General features: G+C 44.2%; 1 protein-coding gene across 8 annotated transcripts in view; it reads left to right on the forward strand.

Moving 5' to 3' along the window:
- LOC144728674 (uncharacterized) overlaps nucleotides 1-15,854 on the forward strand; it is a 28,585-nt gene extending 12,731 nt beyond the window's left edge. For 3 of the 8 annotated variants that reach the window (XM_078608262.1, XM_078608264.1, XM_078608263.1), the window contains 5 exons: nucleotides 4,662-4,863; nucleotides 11,316-11,404; nucleotides 12,063-12,140; nucleotides 12,846-13,013; nucleotides 13,838-15,854. In XM_078608262.1, coding sequence (XP_078464388.1) covers nucleotides 4,662-4,863; nucleotides 11,316-11,404; nucleotides 12,063-12,140; nucleotides 12,846-13,013; nucleotides 13,838-15,397 — 2,097 coding nt within the window. In that variant the 3' untranslated portion in view covers nucleotides 15,398-15,854. Of the gene's footprint in view, nucleotides 1-4,661; nucleotides 4,864-7,475; nucleotides 8,202-11,315; nucleotides 11,405-12,062; nucleotides 13,014-13,837 lie in introns of those variants that run through there. The other 5 variants (XR_013587552.1, XM_078608265.1, XR_013587551.1 and 2 more) reach the window with 5 other exon arrangements.
- Nucleotides 15,855-20,074: the final 4,220 nt, after the last annotated feature.

The raw sequence follows: 20,074 nt of genomic DNA on the forward strand, positions 1-20,074 counted from the left end.
GCTGCAAGGATGGGTGGTGGTCGCGGGTTGCTGAGGAGATGGAGTCTGCCTCAATGGCCCACGATCATAAATTGCTCTTTAATTTCATTAAAAAAGTAACCTGCAGCGCCACACCTATTACCATCATTAGGGGAAAGAACAGTGATCCAATCTCCGACCCCCGGGAACAGGTTTGCAGATTTGCTGAGCATTTCTGTGAGGTCCTGGGGGAGGGGACATCCCTCAGCCTGGATAACAACATGGGACAAAGTGGGGATGATCCTGCCGAGGCTGCGGTGCCTCAAATATTGGAAGAAGTCACCCCCTGTGAGTGGCTGGCTGAGGTGCCATCTGTTGAGGAAGTACTGAAGGCGATCCAGAGTCTGAGACTAGAAAAGGCACCGGGCAGAGATGATCTCCCAAGTGAAATGTTGAGGGAGGGTGGTGTTTGTGCACAGACTGCCCTACTTGACATCATAACAACAGTCTGGACCACTGGATGGGTTCCACAGGACTGGAAGGATGCCCTGGTGGTCCCCCTCTTTAAGAAGGGGGACCGCACAGAGTAATATCTACAGGGGCATCTCACTCCTCAGTGTGCCGGGAAAGGTTCTGGCAAGGATTGTTCAACATCGCCTTGCTAGGCACGCTGAGGAGAGGCTTGCGGAGCCCAAATGTGGTTTCAGGAAAGGGCATTCCTGCATAGATGCCATATTTTCTGTCCGTCTGCTAAAGCAGAGGTGTAGGGAATTCCAACAATACCTACATCTCTGCTTTATTGACCTGGTCAAGCCCTATGATACCATCAGTAGGCCTGGGCTCTTGGTAGTTCTTCGTGCTTTCGGAGTCCCTGACCCTCCGCTCAGGATCATTAAGGACCTTCATGATGGTGAGCGGGCCTGGGTAAAACTATGCGGCTGGGAGTCAGAACCATTTCCTGTACTCCTTGGGGTGCTACAGGGATGTCCTCTGGCTCCCACATTATTTAACATCTATTTCAACCAGGTAGTTCGTGAAGCCTTCAATAGCTATACCGGAAGAATTTCCATCTGGGACAGATACAATGGGAGGCTTATCGAGGGTAGTTGTGGAGAGAGTGGAGAGTTTCCCATAGCTGGACAGTGTGCTCATGACCGGCTCCAGTTTAATAGCAGAGGTCTCACTCCAAATCAGTTGAGCGGCCTCATCTTTTCATCGGTTGCGTAACGCTGTGTGGAAGCTACCTAGTCTGTCGCTCTGCACAAAGCTTCAGGTCTTCTTGGCCATGGTCATTCCCTCCCTTCTCTACGCTTGCGAAACGTGGACCCCCCTAATGGAACATCTTCGCCGGTTATAAACATTTAGGCTGGCCTGCCTGCAATCCATCCTGGGTTTAACCAGGTTGGATTGTGTGAGGAGCTCACAAATCCTTGAAAGATCGGGGCAAAATACCATCGGTGAGCTCCTCCAGCAGGCAAGGCTGCGTTGGCTGGGCCATGTAGCCCACATGCCCAGCCACTGCATGCCTAAACAGCTTTTGTTCAGCCGGATCGAGGAGGCAAAACGGGCGCGGCACGGACTAGAGAGGAGATGGAGTGATGTGGTACAGGAGGATGTGGAGCTTAAGCCGATGACTGGTACCAGCGGTGTCAAGATCGGCCTCTGTGGAGGAGGCTCGTGAAGGACGCTACTGGGCAGTTTGAAGCAGTCACGCTCCAACAACAATGGAGGGCAGAGGAGCGACGCTCACAACAACGAGCGGAGCGCCGGGTGGCTAAAGCACAGCAAGTTGGCACAGTAAGGGACAAAGGTGGTGCATCAGCCGGTCGTTTCAGTCGACCTGTGGCATCTGGGTCTGCCCCGTGACCTCCTGCCAGCGGGCGTTGGATACTTTACGTGGCCTCAAGATGCACAGCCTGACACAAGCGTCGTGGTGACGTCACCGCCACTTAGTGGCGAATGGTGGTTGTTATTGTTGTTGCCATGGCCACCGTAGGTGCTCGCTATCAGTGCTTGCCCCAACTGCCTGTGTAGGCTACATAGGGGGTCTTTATCTTTATATTTCCGTGTGTCATGTATGTCTGTGCCGATGCATCTGTATATATATTATATGGGGAGCGGTAGTGCAACGGTTAGCACGCTGCGCTACGAACACGGTAACCCGAGTTTGATTCCTACTTGCAGCCAATACTAGTGACGATTTTATGAATCGGTCCTGGGCCTCCCCTAGGTCGACTCAGCCTCAAATGATTACCTGGTGTGATGTGTAAAAATCGGCACTGGGTAGACAGGCGGCCAGGAGTGGTGCTGGCTACCGACCCCCTCGTGTGCCGTGCTGGCCTTAATAGGTGCTCGCTAACATCACTTGCCCCAACGGTTTGTTCAAGGGGGATCCTTTTTTTTGTCTTTGCGTGTCGTATCCCAACACATACGTGCAGACACGGAAATATCAAGACCTACAGACGTAGATCCGCAACACATTCCTACTGGTAGCCAACCAAGCGGACAGTACTTGTGGCCATAATATAGGTTTTTTGGTTAGATCGCGTAAATATAAATGTGTCATTAAACCAGCCACCACCCGACACAGACAATTAGTAAGGGTTATCATGTAAACAAAACATGCCAATTCGTTACTTGTTCAGAAAATTGGTGTGTTGAAGAGTAAACCCACAACATTTACAATTCGAGTACGACTTTTGACCAGTTATTACAACCAGCATCATCAAAAACAGTACTGCTCTTCGCTCGCCATAGAATTGGAAGTGGGCAGCTGTGCTGTGCTGCTACTGCTCTCTTTTTGTCGCGCCGTGCGGTTGGGAGTGAAGCAGCCCAACAAGTCGCCCTCTGCACACGTAAACACGTGGATATCAGCTCCCGTTCATTCCTGTGTGCTCTATGACCCCCTGTGCTGCTCCCGTTCTACTGTCATGTGCACCGATGCCCACTTTATTGAGAGCGATATTGGAACGTAAACTAAAGATTGATTTGATTAATTAATTCCTTAACTTGACTGTGCTTCGATGGCTTAAATTTGTTGCGAATACTGTATACGCAACATTTAAAATTAAGTTCCTTTTGGTATAAACTGCAGGATTGTATTTGTATGAAAGGTAAAAGTGCAAACCTGCAATTGCCTGCGCACACCACTGCTGGTGGAAGGGCCTCGACTAGAGGGAGATCGAGAGAGCCCCTCCAGACAGTTCAGTATTTGGCCTACTCTTCCATGCTGGTAAGCCTTATTGGAAAAGAGGGGAGTACCCATACTTTACCAACTGTCGCATGAACATTTTTACTGCTGGGTGGACATAGGCAGTGGGGGGAGGGGAGGAGGGTTGAGGGGGGATTTATGAAACTTTCCCGATTGCTTGAACCGCCATGCTGGGGATGGAACTGGTGTGGCCTCTGGATTGTAAGTCTGGGATTGCTCACCATTGCACCGTCGCAGCATACCTTTATGAACTCGTGCAAAATGTAAGAGATGTTTTATCAGTTGCAGTGGAAGGTTCCCCGAGGTTCAAAGGAAGGGTTACCCCTCAATCCCCCGAGACACTAACAATACCCACATAGCTTTCGTGACTGCAGGGATTCATCTTCTTGGTTCTTTCGGTAAAGTCACGTAGAAGGGAAGTAATAAAATATTAAAAATAAAACATAATATAACAATTTTCACGACGTTTCGGCCACAACGCAAGCAGCCGTCCTCAGGTGAAAACCAGGTCTGTCGAGGCGACAGCGTCTGAAGAGCCCCTCTGCAAACAGCGTCTGAATTTCAGACGCTGTCGCCTCGACAGACCTGGTTTTCACCTGATGACGGCTGCTTGCGTTGTGGCCGAAACGTCGTGAGAATTGTTATATTATGTTTTATTTTTATTATTTTATTACTTCCCTTCTACGTGACTTTACCGAAAGAACCAAGAAGATGAATACCCACATAGTCAAGGGGCCTCATGCTGCCAATGATTATGTTAATAATTACTCTTGATTTCTCCCACACTTACAGACATGTAAATAAAAGCACTCTGACTCTGTGTGTGTTAGTCATACTTGTTGGGACTCTGCCATGGTGGAGTAGTTGGTACACAATCCAGAGGCCACCGGTTCCATCTCCCGGTGAGGCCACTGGTTCCATCTCCCGGTGAAGCCACTGGTTCCATCTCCCAGTTAGGCACTTGAAACAATGGTGCGGGTTTCTTGAATGCCTCCCGCCTCTGTCCACCCAGCAATATAAATGTTTATGTCACAGTCAATCGGAAAGTCGCCTGTGGTGGGGTTAAAGTGTGTGTATTCTCACGGCTTCCAAGACATCTTGAAGCGTTGGCCAAATACCTTCCAGAGGGGCTCTTCAGAGCTCAGTCTGGTAGAAGCCTTGCTCAAGCTTGGGATTTTATGTACTCATGCAATTTGATCAGGTATACTTTACGTATGTTTTTAAATTAGTTTTAGTGATTTACTTACCTTTCCTATACTTTGCGCTCCCATCATTTTTTTGTGTTGTTGATATAACTTTCTGACCCAGCCCCTTACTGGACAACTGTGAAAAAGAGCTCCATTGCTCATCGGATTTCTCCAGGATAAAGAAACGTTCTGATTTGAAAGCCCACCCACCAGCGGTGGTGCAAGCGAGCAATTGCGGGGTCACGTCGGCCCACAGCCGCCCGTGCGCGTAACATAGACGCGGCGGCTCGGCACCGTGTGCGCAGTCGCCGCTGCACCTGGCCATCATCACGGGGCAGGAGGCGCTCGTGGCCGTGCTGCTGAGTGGAGGAGCTTCCCCCGCTGCCCTGGACCGTCATGGCATGAATGCTGTGCACCTGGCGTGCAGCGCCGGCCAGACCGACGTGCTTGCCCTGCTGCTCGCCCAGCCAGCCTGCCGAGCGCTCCTCAACAGCCACGACTTTGCCGGTGTGTCCGCGGCGCCTGGCCGGTTTCCTCCCGTAGTCGACATTCACATATCCCTGTCTGCTTACATTCCAATGCAGGTGTCACCCCACGTTCGTTTTGATGGTTTCCTGTAAATACATTTTACGATGAATAGTTATGAGGAGTAATTTGTCGAAGCCATATTTTATTACTGCAAGTGTATTAAATCTAATATTCAATCTTAATTTTAGAACTTTCGTGACTGCAGGAATTATTATTTGGTTCTTTCGGTTAAGTCACGTCTAAAGATAAAATAATAAATTAGATTAAATAATAGAATACGACGTTTCGATTGCAACACAAGCAATCATCATCAGGTATAATGAAATAGCGACATAAAATCTAACCAGAAAACTATAGACAGACATATTAGCAGACAGATATTACCAAGATACATAGCGGGAGCAACACAGGTAACAGAGAGGGGTGATCGTCTCTGTGGGGTGGCCTTAAATAGACAGAGGGGGGGGCGGAGGCAGAGAGAAGGAAGGGGGGTTAGAGAAAAAATTAGCATATCAATGAGTGGTCAACAGACGTGGTGCTGCATGGCAAGTAAGCCTGAAAATCAGGAGGACACACTAAAATTAAATAACCTAGTAAAATATCGAAATGTAATGTAATACAACACAGAGGGTCGGTCAACACACAATTAACGCATAGCCTGGTTGATTACGTATTTCACAAGATTGCTAAGTTAGAATTTAAGTGTGAACATTCTAAAGAGGACACAGGCAGAGAAAACAAGTCGCCAGAGAGAGAGAAAAAAGATAAGCTTAAAACTTCCCCGTAGAAGTGGTTCAATCTTAATTTTAGAACTTTCGTGACTGCAGGAATTATTATTTGGTTCTTTCGGTTAAGTCACGTTTAAAGATAAAATAATAAATTAGATTAAATAATAGAATACGACGTTTCGATTGCAACACAAGCAATCATCATCAGGTATAATGAAATAGCGACATAAAATCTAACCAGAAAACTATAGACAGACATATTAGCAGACAGATATCACCAAGATACATAGCGGGAGCAACACAGGTAACAGAGAGGGGTGATCGTCTCTGTGGGGTGGCCTTAAATAGACAGAGGGGGGGGCGGAGGCAGAGAGAAGGAAGGGGGGTTAGAGAAAAAATTAGCATATCAATGAGTGGTCAACAGACGTGGTGCTGCATGGAAAGTAAGCCTGAAAATCAGGAGGACACACTAAAATTAAATAACCTAGTAAAATATCGAAATGTAATGTAATACAACACAGAGGGTCGGTCAACACACAATTAACGCATAGCCTGGTTGATTACGTATTTCAAAGATTGCGAAGTTAGAATTTAAGTGTGAACATTCTAAAGAGGACACAGGCAGAGAAAACAAGTCGCCAGAGAGAGAGAAAAAAGATAAGCTTAAAACTTCCCCGTAGAAGTGGTTCAATCTTAATTTTAGAACTTTCGTGACTGCAGGAATTATTATTTGGTTCTTTCGGTTAAGTCACGTCTAAAGATGAAATAATAAATTAAATTAAATAATAGAATACGACGTTTCGATTGCAACACAAGCAATCATCATCAGGTATAATGAAATAGCGACATAAAATCTAACCAGAAAACTATAGACAGACATTAGCAGACAGATATCACCAAGATACATAGCGGGAGCAACACAGGTAACAGAGAGGGGTGATCATCTATGTGGGGTGGCCTTAAATAGACAGAGGGGGGGGGCAGAGGCAGAGAGAAGGAAGGGGGGTTAGATAAAAAATTAGCATATCAATGAGTGGTCAACAGACGTGGTGCTGCACGGCAAGTAAGCCTGAAATTCAGGAGGACACACTAAAATTAAATAACCTAGTAAAATATCGAAATGTAATGTAATACAACACAGAGGGTCGGTCAACACACAATTAACGCATAGCCTGGTTGATTACGTATTTCAAAGATTGCTAAGTTAGAATTTAAGTGTGAACATTCTAAAGAGGACACAGGCAGAGAAAACAAGTCGCCAGAGAGAGAGAAAAAAGATAAGCTTAAAACTTCCCCGTAGAAGTGGTTCAATCTTAATTTTAGAACTTTCGTGACTGCAGGAATTATTATTTGGTTCTTTCGGTTAAGTCACGTCTAAAGATAAAATAATAAATTAAATTAAATAATAGAATTCGACAGGGAAGTTTTAAGCTTATCTTTTTTTTCTCTCTCTGGCGACTTGTTTTCTCTGCCTGTGTCCTCTTTAGAATGTTCACACTTAAATTCTAACTTAGCAATCTTTGAAATACGTAATCAACCAGGCTATGCGTTGTGTGTTGACCGACCCTCTGTGTTGTATTACATTACATTTCGATATTTTACTAGGTTATTTAATTTTAGTGTGTCCTCCTGATTTTCAGGCTTACTTGCCGTGCAGCACCACGTCTGTTGACCACTCATTGATATGCTAATTTTTTCTCTAACCCCCCTTCCTTTTCTCTGCCTCTGCCCCCCCTCTGTCTATTTAAGGCCACCCCACAGAGGCGATCACCCCTCTCTGTTACCTGTGTTGCTCCCGCTATGTATCTTGGTGATATATGTCTGCTAATATGTCTGTCTATAGTTTTCTGGTTAGATTTTATGTCGCTATTTCATTATACCTGATGATGATTGCTTGTGTTGCAATCGAAACGTCGTATTCTATTATTTAATTTAATTTATTATTTTATCTTTAGACGTGACTTAACCGAAAGAACCAAATAATAAATCTAATATTGGTTATGCTTGTCCACAGGTTTCAACATCTTATGCCCACATGGTTGCGTTTGCTCTCGTGTCTATTTTGATTGAATTTGCTCTGATTTCTATTTACTTCATCGTTGTGCTCAATTGCACTTTATTACTTTTGTCATATTGGTGACCCATGTCAACCTGGCAAATGAGAGCCATCTTTGTTTGTTGAGTTATTGCCTTGTTAAAGAATAAACTTTACGTTTTACATTTTTCATGTTTATCTCGTTTATATGAAACGAAAACTAAACAATTTTTTATTTCCCCAGGTAAGGCCCACTGAGCTGTGTAGCTCTTTTTCAGAAGCGACTTGACCACAAATGATAGCTCAACGAAGTTTCTTATCACGTGGAAAAATCATAGCAGCCAAATACTCTTAAGCGCATGTTTATAAATGTGGGGGGAAAAACCGGAGGACCCAGAGAAAAATCCATGCAACCATAGGGAGAACATGCAAACTCCAAATAAAGAGGCATCAGGGTCAGGATCAAACCCACGACCTCTTGCATACCAGGCGAGGGAGTTAACATCTCGCCACCAAGACTGGCCGTGCTGCTTTCCTGTCCTCCACTTTGCCCTGTGAGCCGTGTTAAGTGTCGAGTTGACGTTGCTTGACCCGGTGATAACTCAAGAGAGACCTCCAGGCTCAATCTCATGTGCTGTGTCCTTGTCTCTCCATCTCACCTCGGGCTGCCTCTTGGTCGGCACTGCAATGCTGCTCAACCACAGCTATAAATGCTCTAAATCACGCATTGTCTTTGTATTGTTCGCCTTTTGCTGTTCTGTGGTCTGACACTGGTGAGACGAGGCCATGAAGAAGGCTGTCTCTGGTGTAGGCCAGTTTCAAAGACAATGCAAATATTATCAGAGCATGTTTGTTTGCATGTTCACCACAAGTACGTGTGGTTAATGCGGACTTGATGCCTTGCAAGAGGTTTCTATTTGGTGTTTGAACATCTTAACACCTCCTGTTTTATTTTTCGATTTAAAGCTTTCGTGACTGCAGGGATTCATCTTCTTGGTTCTTTCGGTAAAGTCACGTAGAAGGGAAGTAATACAATAATCAAAATAAAACATAATAAAATAAAATAATTCTCACGACGTTTCGGCTACAATGCAAGCAGCCGTCTTCAGGTGAAGAATGAGACACTACCAAGCTAGGAGCTTATATATAAGCTGGGTTGGAGGTGGAAGAGCGCCTTAACAAAAAGAATGTGCATATGAAGAGGAATTTAGCATATTCATGGGAAATGCGTAGGAGGTGGGTGGGGGGGTTTCATAGTCATATTATGCCCATGCATTATGCAGGATCAACAGCACCAAGGGGGGGTGCAGGGAGTAGCATTAACAAAGGAAAGGAATGTTAATAGTATGTAGCTGCAGTTACTAAACAACCACGTAGAAAACTAAAGTATAAACTACATAAAAAACTAAAGTATAAACTGCATAGCACCATCAGTATACTTACTATACTCTACAATAAGCTGAGTTACTAACAGCAAGTAATACATTACAATTCTACGTCGTAAAAATTATATAATATGCTTCCATCTAAATGTTATTCTCTTACATCACACGAGCATACACCGTACTATATACTGCCATATATAAAGCCAACATTAAATTATATACTGTATTGCTATAAACCACCCTATACCTTATACATTTTAATATAACACTATGTATTATTCTACTCACCCTAATGTGTATCACACTGCTATACGTTTACTATACAATTACGATACTATATATTACTTTGTACATTGTATTAAGCATATAAATGTTATACTATTTGTTATTATACGCTGTACCATTGGCCGTCGTGTCAATGGGTGAGTCGTGGGGGGAAAACTTGCAGCGGAGCAAAGAATCCATTCCCTGCGGAGAATACAATGCCAGTGAGTGGAACGCGGTCTGAAAGTCACCGTAAACGTGAACACAATCAGTTAAGATCCGAAATGGTTTATTACGTCCTTCCAATGATTGCTAAGCCAGAATCCATCTTCTCGGTTAAAATTGTCTCTGTGTTTGTATATGTGGATCGCCTCATGAACGAATCTCTCATGGTAGCCAGATGGCTTGCAGAGAGCCTCTGTCTTGGAGAAGTCAATGTCATGTGAGCCCACTGAGTTGTAACAGTGATCTGCCACAGCTGAGGTGTTTGTCCTACCGTGTTTCAGGTCTGCTTTATGTTCACGGATGCGGTCCGAGACATGTCGTTTGGTTTCCCCAATGTAACTGCTACCACAGAGGCAACTTAGTTTGTAGACGCCAGGGTACTGTATGTCTGGAACCACATCTTTTACAGACGGTACCAGATCACGGATTTTATGTACTGTGTTGAATCGGACCTGGATCTTGTGTTTAATCAGGATTTTGGAGATCTTTTTTGTGACCCCAGCAATGTAGGGTAAGGTGATGGTCTTGAAAGGCTCCTCAACAGGATCCTTCTTGATGGTTGGAGTGATGGCTTTGCGGATTGTGTAGTCGGAGTAACCATTAGCCTTAAGAGCTTGGCGTACGTGTTTGAGTTCACTGGCAATGTGTTCCTGGTCGGAGATGCATTGGGCTCTATGGAAGTCGAAAAAGATGGCAAGCTACCCTTTTTGGATGTCCTAATCAAAAGGAGACCTGATGGTTCAATGAGCCACTCTGTCTACAGGAAAGCCACCCATTCGGATGCTTACCTAAAACCGGATTCCCACCACCATCCATCCCAGAAGAATTCCCTCATCAATACAGTATATAATTTAATGTTGGGTTTATATATGGCAGTATATAGTACGGTGTATGCTCGTGTGATGTAAGAGAATAAAGTTTAGATGGAAGCATATTATATAATTTTTACGACGTAGAATTGTAATGTATTACTTGCTGTTAGTAACTCAGCTTATTGTAGAGTATAGTAAGTATACTGATGGTGCTATGCAGTTTATACTTTAGTTTTTTATGTAGTTTATACTTTAGTTTTCTACGTGGTTGTTTAGTAACTGCAGCTACATACTATTAACATTCCTTTCCTTTGTTAATGCTACTCCCTGCACCCCCCCCCTTGGTGCTGTTGATCCTGCATAATGCATGGGCATAATATGACTATGAAACCCCCCCACCCACCTCCTACGCATTTCCCATGAATATGCTAAATTCCTCTTCATATGCACATTCTTTTTGTTAAGGCGCTCTTCCACCTCCAACCCAGCTTATATATAAGCTCCTAGCTTGGTAGTGTCTCATTCTTCACCTGAAGACGGCTGCTTGCGTTCTAGCCGAAACGTCGTGAGAATTATTTTATTTTATTATGTTTTATTTTTATTATTTTATTACTTCCCTTCTACGTGACTTTACCGAAAGAACCAAGAAGATGAACCTCCTGTTTTATTGCCAGAAATGGTAAAACCTGTTCTTATTTTTAATACTATTTTTATGTTTGTTTTAAAGCATATATACACAAGTGAAATTCCATTCTGTCTCCTCATATACAACAGTATTTAGCTCATCAGCTTTTCAGGATATTGGCTTTCCAGACCAATATTATGCTGCTCAATAATATTGGTCTGAAAAGCCAATAGGCGGATAGATTAACACATTATTACGTCAAGGGAATATGTTGAAATCGTTGAAAGAGTGAAACAAAGCACGTACTTTGATCTTTTTCTTAGAATTATGACAATGTCGTGCTGTTTGCGTGTACAGGGATGACTCCACTGCACGTGGCAGTGAAGGGAAGTTGCGTCAGTGCTGTGTCCCGTCTGCTTGAGAATCAAGTCAATGTCGACGCCTTAGTAAGCGACTGCAAAATAAACATGCTTGCCCGAATGACAGTGTTGCTTATTATAAGTCCCAGCAAAGGGGATTTTAGAGTATAAAGTATGAAGTGGTGTCGCTGTTATGGACTTACCCTGTTAAAAACCGACCAAATTGTGTGTACGTATGTTGAACTTCTTTCGCACCGTACGTAGCCAATCGTGCTAATCGGAGGCGTGGGGGAAGGACAACAAGCTAAACATAAAAGCAGATCTTAAGACATAAATTGGTCAGAGGGTTGTCTAAAAGCTATAAATAAACCAGCGCCAAAAAGAAAAGCCTTTTCGGCCAAGGCTACATATGATGTCACGTTCCATGCGTGCGCCTCGTGATGTCACCGTGTGTCGTATCAAGAGGAGCGCAAATATTGTGACGTCATCTCGTGTGCCTCGGAAGATGATGTTTATAATCGTCTGCAGTGATCACTCCACTGCTGGATGAAGGCCTCAAATTGTCGCCATCCCTTTTTCAAACTTTCTCATTTTTGCCAACTTTTATTCATCAGTGTCAATGCTTATGATCTGTATGTCACAGCAGGTCGCGCACATTAACAAATAATCCTTATTTACACGTTGGATAGCGATACATAATCAATGCACATGTGTGGTTTTTCCTCCTTGTTATACTGTTTCATAGGATTGGAAAAACGGAGCCTCTGCTTTAATCTACGCAGTGGAAAATGACAACAAAGAGATTGTAGAACTTCTAATCAAGGTATCTTATGCTTTCGATTCCTTTGTATTGTCACCTCGCCAAGCTTCCGTGATGGCTTGCTCATGTCAAGTCTCTCCAATGTGCTTACGGTTTGTCCGTCATTTTGTTTGCCATGATGTCCAACGTTTTGCTCCCAGCACGTGGCGCTGAAACATCGGATTTTCAGCACGTGGGGGTGATACGTAGCACACGGCATTCACGATCCACGACAGATGCATGGAATGTTAATCATTGGCAGTGATACATTTGCATAAAATTAGTAAATATGTACTCATTACCTTAACATATGCTTCGCATCTGATTGGTTGTGCCCTGAAATGGCATGGATTCTATTTCAGGAAGCCTGGTCAGGTGAAATTGTTAAGCTCAGTTCCTGAGTTCTCATCTTGAGGCCTGGATACGTTTTTCCCTGATGATGTTTGGGGTACTTCCAAATGAAACGTCACGTATCTCATACCAACATTTTTCTGTGAGTCTTGCTCTTCAACTTGCCGGTGAGCTGAAGCAATATATAATCGGCGCATTAAATGTCTGTCGTCGACGTGGCAATCTAATTTGCTGAGCTGTTGTCGGGTTGGCGGAGGGTTTCACAACGCATTATTTGGTCAGATCATTACGTGGCGAAACCCAAACATCTCTTGTGAATCACAGTCGTGTCTATGAAATCCTGCGTGTTAACGCTGCGGTTTTGCTGCCTTGTTGCAGAATGGTGCGAATGTGAACCAGCAGACGTACGGCGGCAATGCAGCCGTGCACGTGGCGAGTGGCCGGGGCCTGCTCGAGATCACGTGCCTCCTCGTGAGGCACGGCGCCAACGTTGGACTCAAGAACACGCAGAATGACAATGCCTACACGGTCACCACCAACCAGCAGGTATTGTATGTCATGTTCAAATTATTTTAAAAGCTGTTCTTATTTTTACCAGGTAAGGCCTACTCAGTTGTATATAGCTCTTTTTTTCAGAAGCGACCTGTCCACAAATGATAGCCCATTGAAGTGGCTTATCACGTGGAAATGTATTGCAGCCAAATACTCTAAACGCATGTTGATTCTAAATGTGGAGGGAACAACCGGAGGACCTGGACAAAAATCCACGTGACCACGGGGAGAACATGTGAACCCCAAATAGGCATTAGGGTCGGGATCGAACCCCTGACCTCCTGTATACCAGGCGAGGCAGCTAACATCCCTCCACCACGGCACCCCTGGACCACGCCGTTCAACTCGGCATGGTCCAAATGTTCCATCCATTACAGCTATCTCCATCCTCGTGATACTAATTTGCACAATGATGTTGCCGTTGTGTTACGGTCAGCGCACTGGCCTTGTAATTCTCGAGGTTGCGGGTTAAATTCAATCATCCAGCGTGGCAGCAGAAGCAATGGTGCAACTTTATTACATCCCTACCCCCTGCCCAGTAACATAAATGGGTGCACTACAGTTGATCGGTAGGTTGCAGTGGTGGGGTAAAATGTGGGTATGCCCACCTCTTACAAGACGTCTTGAAGAGTAGGCCAGTTATACCCTCGAGATTGGCTCTTTGTTGCTCCCTCTCGTGGAGGTCCTTTTGCCAGCAATGGCCTGAGCAATAAATTGCAGGGCTGCACCTTTACCTTTTCATACTTTGTGTTTTCTCGCCAATGCAAGTACATTGATATATGAGTCTACTCATACTGTGTTACGCACCTCTCTCTTAGGTAATCGATATTTTAAAAGGAAGAAACGCCAAACTTCACGTGACGGGTTCTGATAAATGTTCATTGCACAGTCAACATGGTGGCAACTCTCCAAACAAACCGCGTGATCTCCCAAAAGGTCCCGCGACCACCAGCATGTTGATCAACCGAGCAAGCCAGACTGACGAGCCAACAATGAGTGTACCATCATCACCCCGTCAAAATTCTCCTGTGCAAAACACAAGGCAGCCTGTGGATGGCAGCAAACAAGGCGAAGAGACGAGTGCTTCAAATACAGAGGGCAGTGTTACCGGGGCGCCATCTACTGGAGAAGCGACTAAGTCCATTGGTCAGGGACGTATAATTATGAAACGTGCAACTGCAAAGACGACGCGACCATGTGTGGTGGTTTCCTCCTCTGCAGATTCTCGCGATGAAGTTAAAGTCAAGCTTCAGGCTGCCATACGATCCAGAGTAGCAACGGCAACCTTCAAAACGACCCCGGGCACTTTATCGCAGCGAGCACAGGTCCCGTCCATCGTGACCTTGCATCCAGTGACCCCCGTGATAAAAGTTGTGACCACTTCGAGCTCGACTGCCTCCAAAGCTGCAAATGCATCTCACACTTTGACGAAAACTACACCTTCGGTCAAGGAGTCTTATATCTCCTTCGCAAAAGAGTGGCTGTCAACCGCAAAGGTAACGCCGCCGCCGAAATGTATAGCCACATCAGTCATAACAAAACGGCTTGAACTTGAAACCAAACAAAGTTCTAAAGATCCATGCACCCTACAACTTGAACCCACACAAAGCTCTAAAGATCCATGCACCCTACAACTTGAACCCACACAAAGCTCTAAAGATACATGCACCCTACAACTTGAACCCACACAAAGTTCTAAAGATCCATGCACCCTACAACTTGAACCCACACAAAGCTCTAAAGATCCATGCACCCTACAACTTGAACCCAAACAAAGTTCTAAAGATCCATGCACCCTACAACTTGAACCCACACAAAGCTCTAAAGATCCATGCACCCTACAGCTTGAACCCAAACAAAGTTCTAAAGATCCATGCACCCTACAACTTGAACCCACACAAAGTTCTAAAGATCCATGTACCCTACAACTTGAACCCAAACAAAGTTCTAAAGATCCATGCACCCTACAACTTGAACCCACACAAAGTTCTAAAGATCCATGCACCCTACAACTTGAACCCACACAAAGCTCTAAAGATCCATGCACCCTACAACTTGAACCCAAACAAAGTTCTGAAGATCCATGCACCCTACAACTTGAACCCAAACAAAGTTCTGAAGATCCATGTACCCTACAACTTGAACCCAAACAAAGCTCTAAAGATACATGCACCCTACAACTTGAACCCACACAAAGTTCTGAAGATCCATGCACCCTACAACTTGAACCCAAACAAAGTTCTAAAGATCCATGTACCCTACAACTTGAACACACACAAAGCTCTGAGGATCCTTGCAAACTCGAACCCAAACAAAGTTCTAAGGAACCACGCAAGTCTATCATTTCCAAAGACGTCGTAACCACTCAAGCATCCTAAAGGAATGCATTTCTTTTACAATGTTTATACAAACGAGTGTAGTATTGATGCATTGTTTAGTTTTTGTAATACCGTGCTGTCCAGATTATAAGACACTTTTTTTTTTACCAAAAATTGCGGCTGCCTCACAGTCTGGGTATGTATGAATGTGTTAATGTATATTTGTCCTTGTAAGTGTGCGTGAACAGATTTGTGTAACGTTATTTCGACTGGGCACAAGTTTGAAGTATATATTACCTTCTGGAGTATCTCTTAATCTGTAGAATACGGAACATGTGCATTTTATTATTGTATTGTGTGGTCAGATATATATGATGCAAGTACTGTATATTTAATATCGCGATATTTGTTCTAAAATATTGTAAATTTTGAGACCACAGCGATGTTGGCTCTGCACACCGGTAACCCAGCGTGAGAGGCGCTGAAAGCAAATCACCAAATAAATGATGAGCCAGGAGGATGTTTCTTGCTTGCTAGGATATGCCTGTCAAACCCTTTATCAGTTCCTACCTAATTACAGACCTTCAGACCTTTTTGGCCCTTATAAATATCCACGTTCATCCTACAGTCCCATAACAGGGATAAACACAAATAAAGACATTTATTTGCCCTTATTGAAACGGCTGTACGCCGAATGTACCTGAAAACTCAGTTTCCCTGTTCAACAAAAATACGACTAAACCGCATGGGTTGACGGACGCAAGGGAGATACACAAAGACACCGATTGGTGCGCTGCAGAATAGACTCCGCCTCTTATGGGTGCATGTAGCCAATGAGAGTGCGTGAGGGGCGGAGCCACAGTGAGTGAGGGGCGTAGCTAAGGGAGACACGGGGCTTGACCAATCAGAAGGCTTGCGTGTTTAACATGGTAAAGTCACGTAGAATGGAAATAATAAAATAATAAAAATAAAACAATAAAATAATTCTCACGACGTTTCGGCCACAACGCAAGCAGCCGTCCTCAGGTGAAGAACAGGTCTGTCGATAAGACAGAGTCTGAATGACACGTCCTGGGTTTGGAGCGTCTATTTAAGCTGGGAGGGAGGAGGAAGAGCGCCTTGACAAAATAATTTGCATATCAAGAGGAATTTTACCATATATATGTAATATTACACTATGTATTATTCTACCCACCTTACTGCACACCACACTGCTTCATATTCACCATACAACTACGAATTTTAGCATATTTATGGGAAATGCAGATATGCGACTACTACTACTTGTGATTACTATACACCACCCTATACCGTATACATTGTAATATTACACTATGTATTATTCTAGCCACCCTACTGCACACCACACTGCTGCATATTCACCATACAACTACGACACCATGTATTACCTTGTACATTGTATTAAACATTACAATTTTCTACTATTTATTATTATACAATCCGCTATACACTATACCATTGACCGTCGCGTGAAAGATACTAAGAGGAAGCAGCGAAATATGTCAATGGGAGAGGTGTGGTTGGAGACTTGCAGCGGAGCAAAGAATCCATTCTCTGCGGAAAATACAAGATATATAGTCAATGCCAGTGAGTGGAACGCGGTCTAAAAGTCACTGTAAACGTGAACACAATCAGTTAAGATCCGAAATGGTGTATTACGTCCTTCCAATGATTACTGAGCCAGAATCTATCTTCTCGGTTGAAATTGTCTCTGTGTTTGTATATGTGGATCGCCTCATGAACGAATCTCTCATGGTAGCCAGATGGCTTGCAGAGAACCTCTGTCTTGGAGAAGTCAATGTCATGTGAGCCCACTGAATTGTAACAGTGATCTGCCACGGCTGAGGTGTTTGTCCTACCGTGTTTCAAATCTGTTTTATGTTCACGGATTCGGTCCGAGACATGTCGTTTGGTTTCTCCAATGTAACTGCTACCACAGAGGCAACTTAGTTTGTAGACGCCAGGGTACTGTATGTCTGGAACCACATCTTTTACAGACGGGATCAGATCACGGATTTTTTGTACTGTGTTGAATCGGACCTGGGAGGGAGGAGGGGGTACCCCCCCTGGTGAGACACTGCTTAACCAATACATACTTCACCTGGAATGAAACTTTCTACAAACAAACTGAGGGCACCCTAATGGGCTCCCCCCTATCTCCGGTTGTAGCCAACGTTTTCATGGATAAATTTGAGACTGACGCCATCCAGACTGCCACTCTACGCCCGACCTTATGGAAGAAGTACGTAGATGACACTTTTGTCATCTGGCCACATGGTGATGAGGAAATTCTTCTGGGATGGATGGTGGTGGGAATCCGGTTTTAGGTAAGCATCCGTATGGGTGGCTTTCCTGTAGACAGAGTGGCTCATTGAACCATCAGGTCTCCTTTTAATTAGGACATCCAAAAAGGGTAGCTTGCCATCTTTTTCGACTTCCATGGTGAATCTGATGGCTGGGTGTATTGAATTGATGTGGTCGAGGAATTGGTCTAGAGCAGGCCGGTCATGTGGCCAGATGACAAGTGGCATCTACGTACTTCTTCCATAAGGTCTGGCGTAGAGTGGCAGTCTGGATGGCGTCAGTCTCAAATTTCTCCATGAAAACGTTGGCTACAACCGGAGAGAGGGGGGAGCCCATTAGGGTGCCCTCGGTTTGTTTGTAGAAAGTTCCATTCCAGGTGAAGTATGTATTGGTTAAGCAGTGTCTCACCAGGGGGGGTACCCCCTCCTCCCTCCCAGGTCCGATTCAACACAGTACATAAAATCCGTGATCTGGTCCCGTCTGTAAAAGATGTGGTTTCAGACATACAGTTCCCTGGCGTCTACAAACTAAGTTGCCTCTGTGGTAGCAGTTACATTGGAGAAACCAAACGACATGTCTCGGACCGAATCCGTGAACATAAAGCAGACTTGAAACACGGTAGGACAAACACCTCAGCCGTGGCAGATCACTTACAATTCAGTGGGCTCACATGACATTGACTTCTCCAAGACAGAGGTTCTCTGCAAGCCATCTGGCTACCATGAGAGATTCGTTCATGAGGCGATCCACATATACAAACACAGAGACAATTTCAACCGAGAAGATGGATTCTGGCTCAGTAATCATTGGAAGGACGTAATAAACCATTTCGGATCTTAACTGATTGTGTTCACGTTTACAGTGACTTTTAGACCGCGTTCCACTCACTGGCATTGACTATATATCTTGTATTCTCCGCAGGGAATGGATTCTTTGCTCCGCTGCAAGTCTCCAACCACCACTCTCCCATTGACTGGCAGTCTATAATGTAGACTTATTCTGGTTCTTTCAGTAATACAATTAAAACAAAAACCACGACGTTTCAATTGCAACACAAGCGGTCGTCATCAGGAAAAGGGGGGTTAGCCTCTAAAGGCAAACTGTTTATAAAGGTTTAGAGATGGGCATAGCCCATTACAGACTGCCAGTGTCCAGCTTAACCATTGCTACAGTCTACATTATAGACTGCCAGTACACTCACCCAGCTTAATAACCAGGCTACAGTTTACATCATAGACTGCCAGTACACTCACCAAACTTAATAACCAGGCTACAGTCTACATTATAGACTGCCAGTACACTCACCAAACTTAATAACCAGGCTACAGTCTACATTATAGACTGCCAGTACACTCACCAAACTTAATAACCAGGCTACAGTCTACATTATAGACTGCCAGTTCACTCACCCAGCTTAATAACCAGGCTACAGTCTACATTATAGACTGTCAGTACACTCACCCAGCTTAATAACCAGGCTACAGTCTACATTATAGACTGCCAGTACACTCACCCAGCTTAATAACCAGGCTACAGTCTACAATATAGACTGCCAGTACACTCACCCAGCTTAATAACCAGGCTACAGTCTACATTATAGACTGTCAGTACACTCACCCAGCTTAATAACCAGGCTACAGTCTACATTATAGACTGCCAGTACACTCACCCAGCTTAATAACCAGGCTACAGTCTACATTATAGACTGCTAGTACACTCACCCTACTTAATAACCAGGCTAGTCTACATCAGTGTTTTTTCGTGTTTTTTTATTATTTGTATTTTTATTCACTTTATTCGTATTATTATATTTCTATCTACGTGACTTTACCGAAAGAAACAAAGAATATAATGAAGGTAAACAAATAACTTTAATAAAAAGGGAGATCTGGCCGCTGGAGGAGATGAGGCCTAGTGGGGCGCTGGGATGCTGTTTGCCGATTTAAACCGGTGTTCTTCATTCTCACAGGGGGCACGTTCGCCGATAGGACATCATCAGTAATGTGAGGGCCGCCACACATTTGACACCATTGTTGGTGGGTTTAACAGCAGCACCATATTGATGGGTCGTGTGTGTGTTTTTCTCACGTTGTGTGTTGTTTGGGGGCCGCGCTAAAGGCCACCAGGGGCCGCCAGTGGTCCCAGGGCCTCCTAATGAAGAACGCTTATTTGGGGCTCGAGACAAGTTGGCAAATATTCTTTGGTTTTTTACCGAAAGAACCAAAGAGTATGGATCCCTGCAGTCACGAAAACTTCAAATCTAGATTGTCAAATATTATTGAAAGGGGATTTCTGTTGAAAATGAGGTTGTGTCTGTGACAGAAACAACTGCGACATTTTTCTTCTTTTGTAAAATACTTTATTTGAGTTATATAAAGTTTATGAGTTGAATATTTTATTTTTTACTTGAAG

This window comes from Lampetra planeri, chromosome 29 (assembly GCF_965212315.1).
Source record: "Lampetra planeri chromosome 29, kcLamPlan1.2.h2, whole genome shotgun sequence".
Classification (NCBI taxonomy): domain Eukaryota; kingdom Metazoa; phylum Chordata; class Hyperoartia; order Petromyzontiformes; family Petromyzontidae; genus Lampetra; species Lampetra planeri.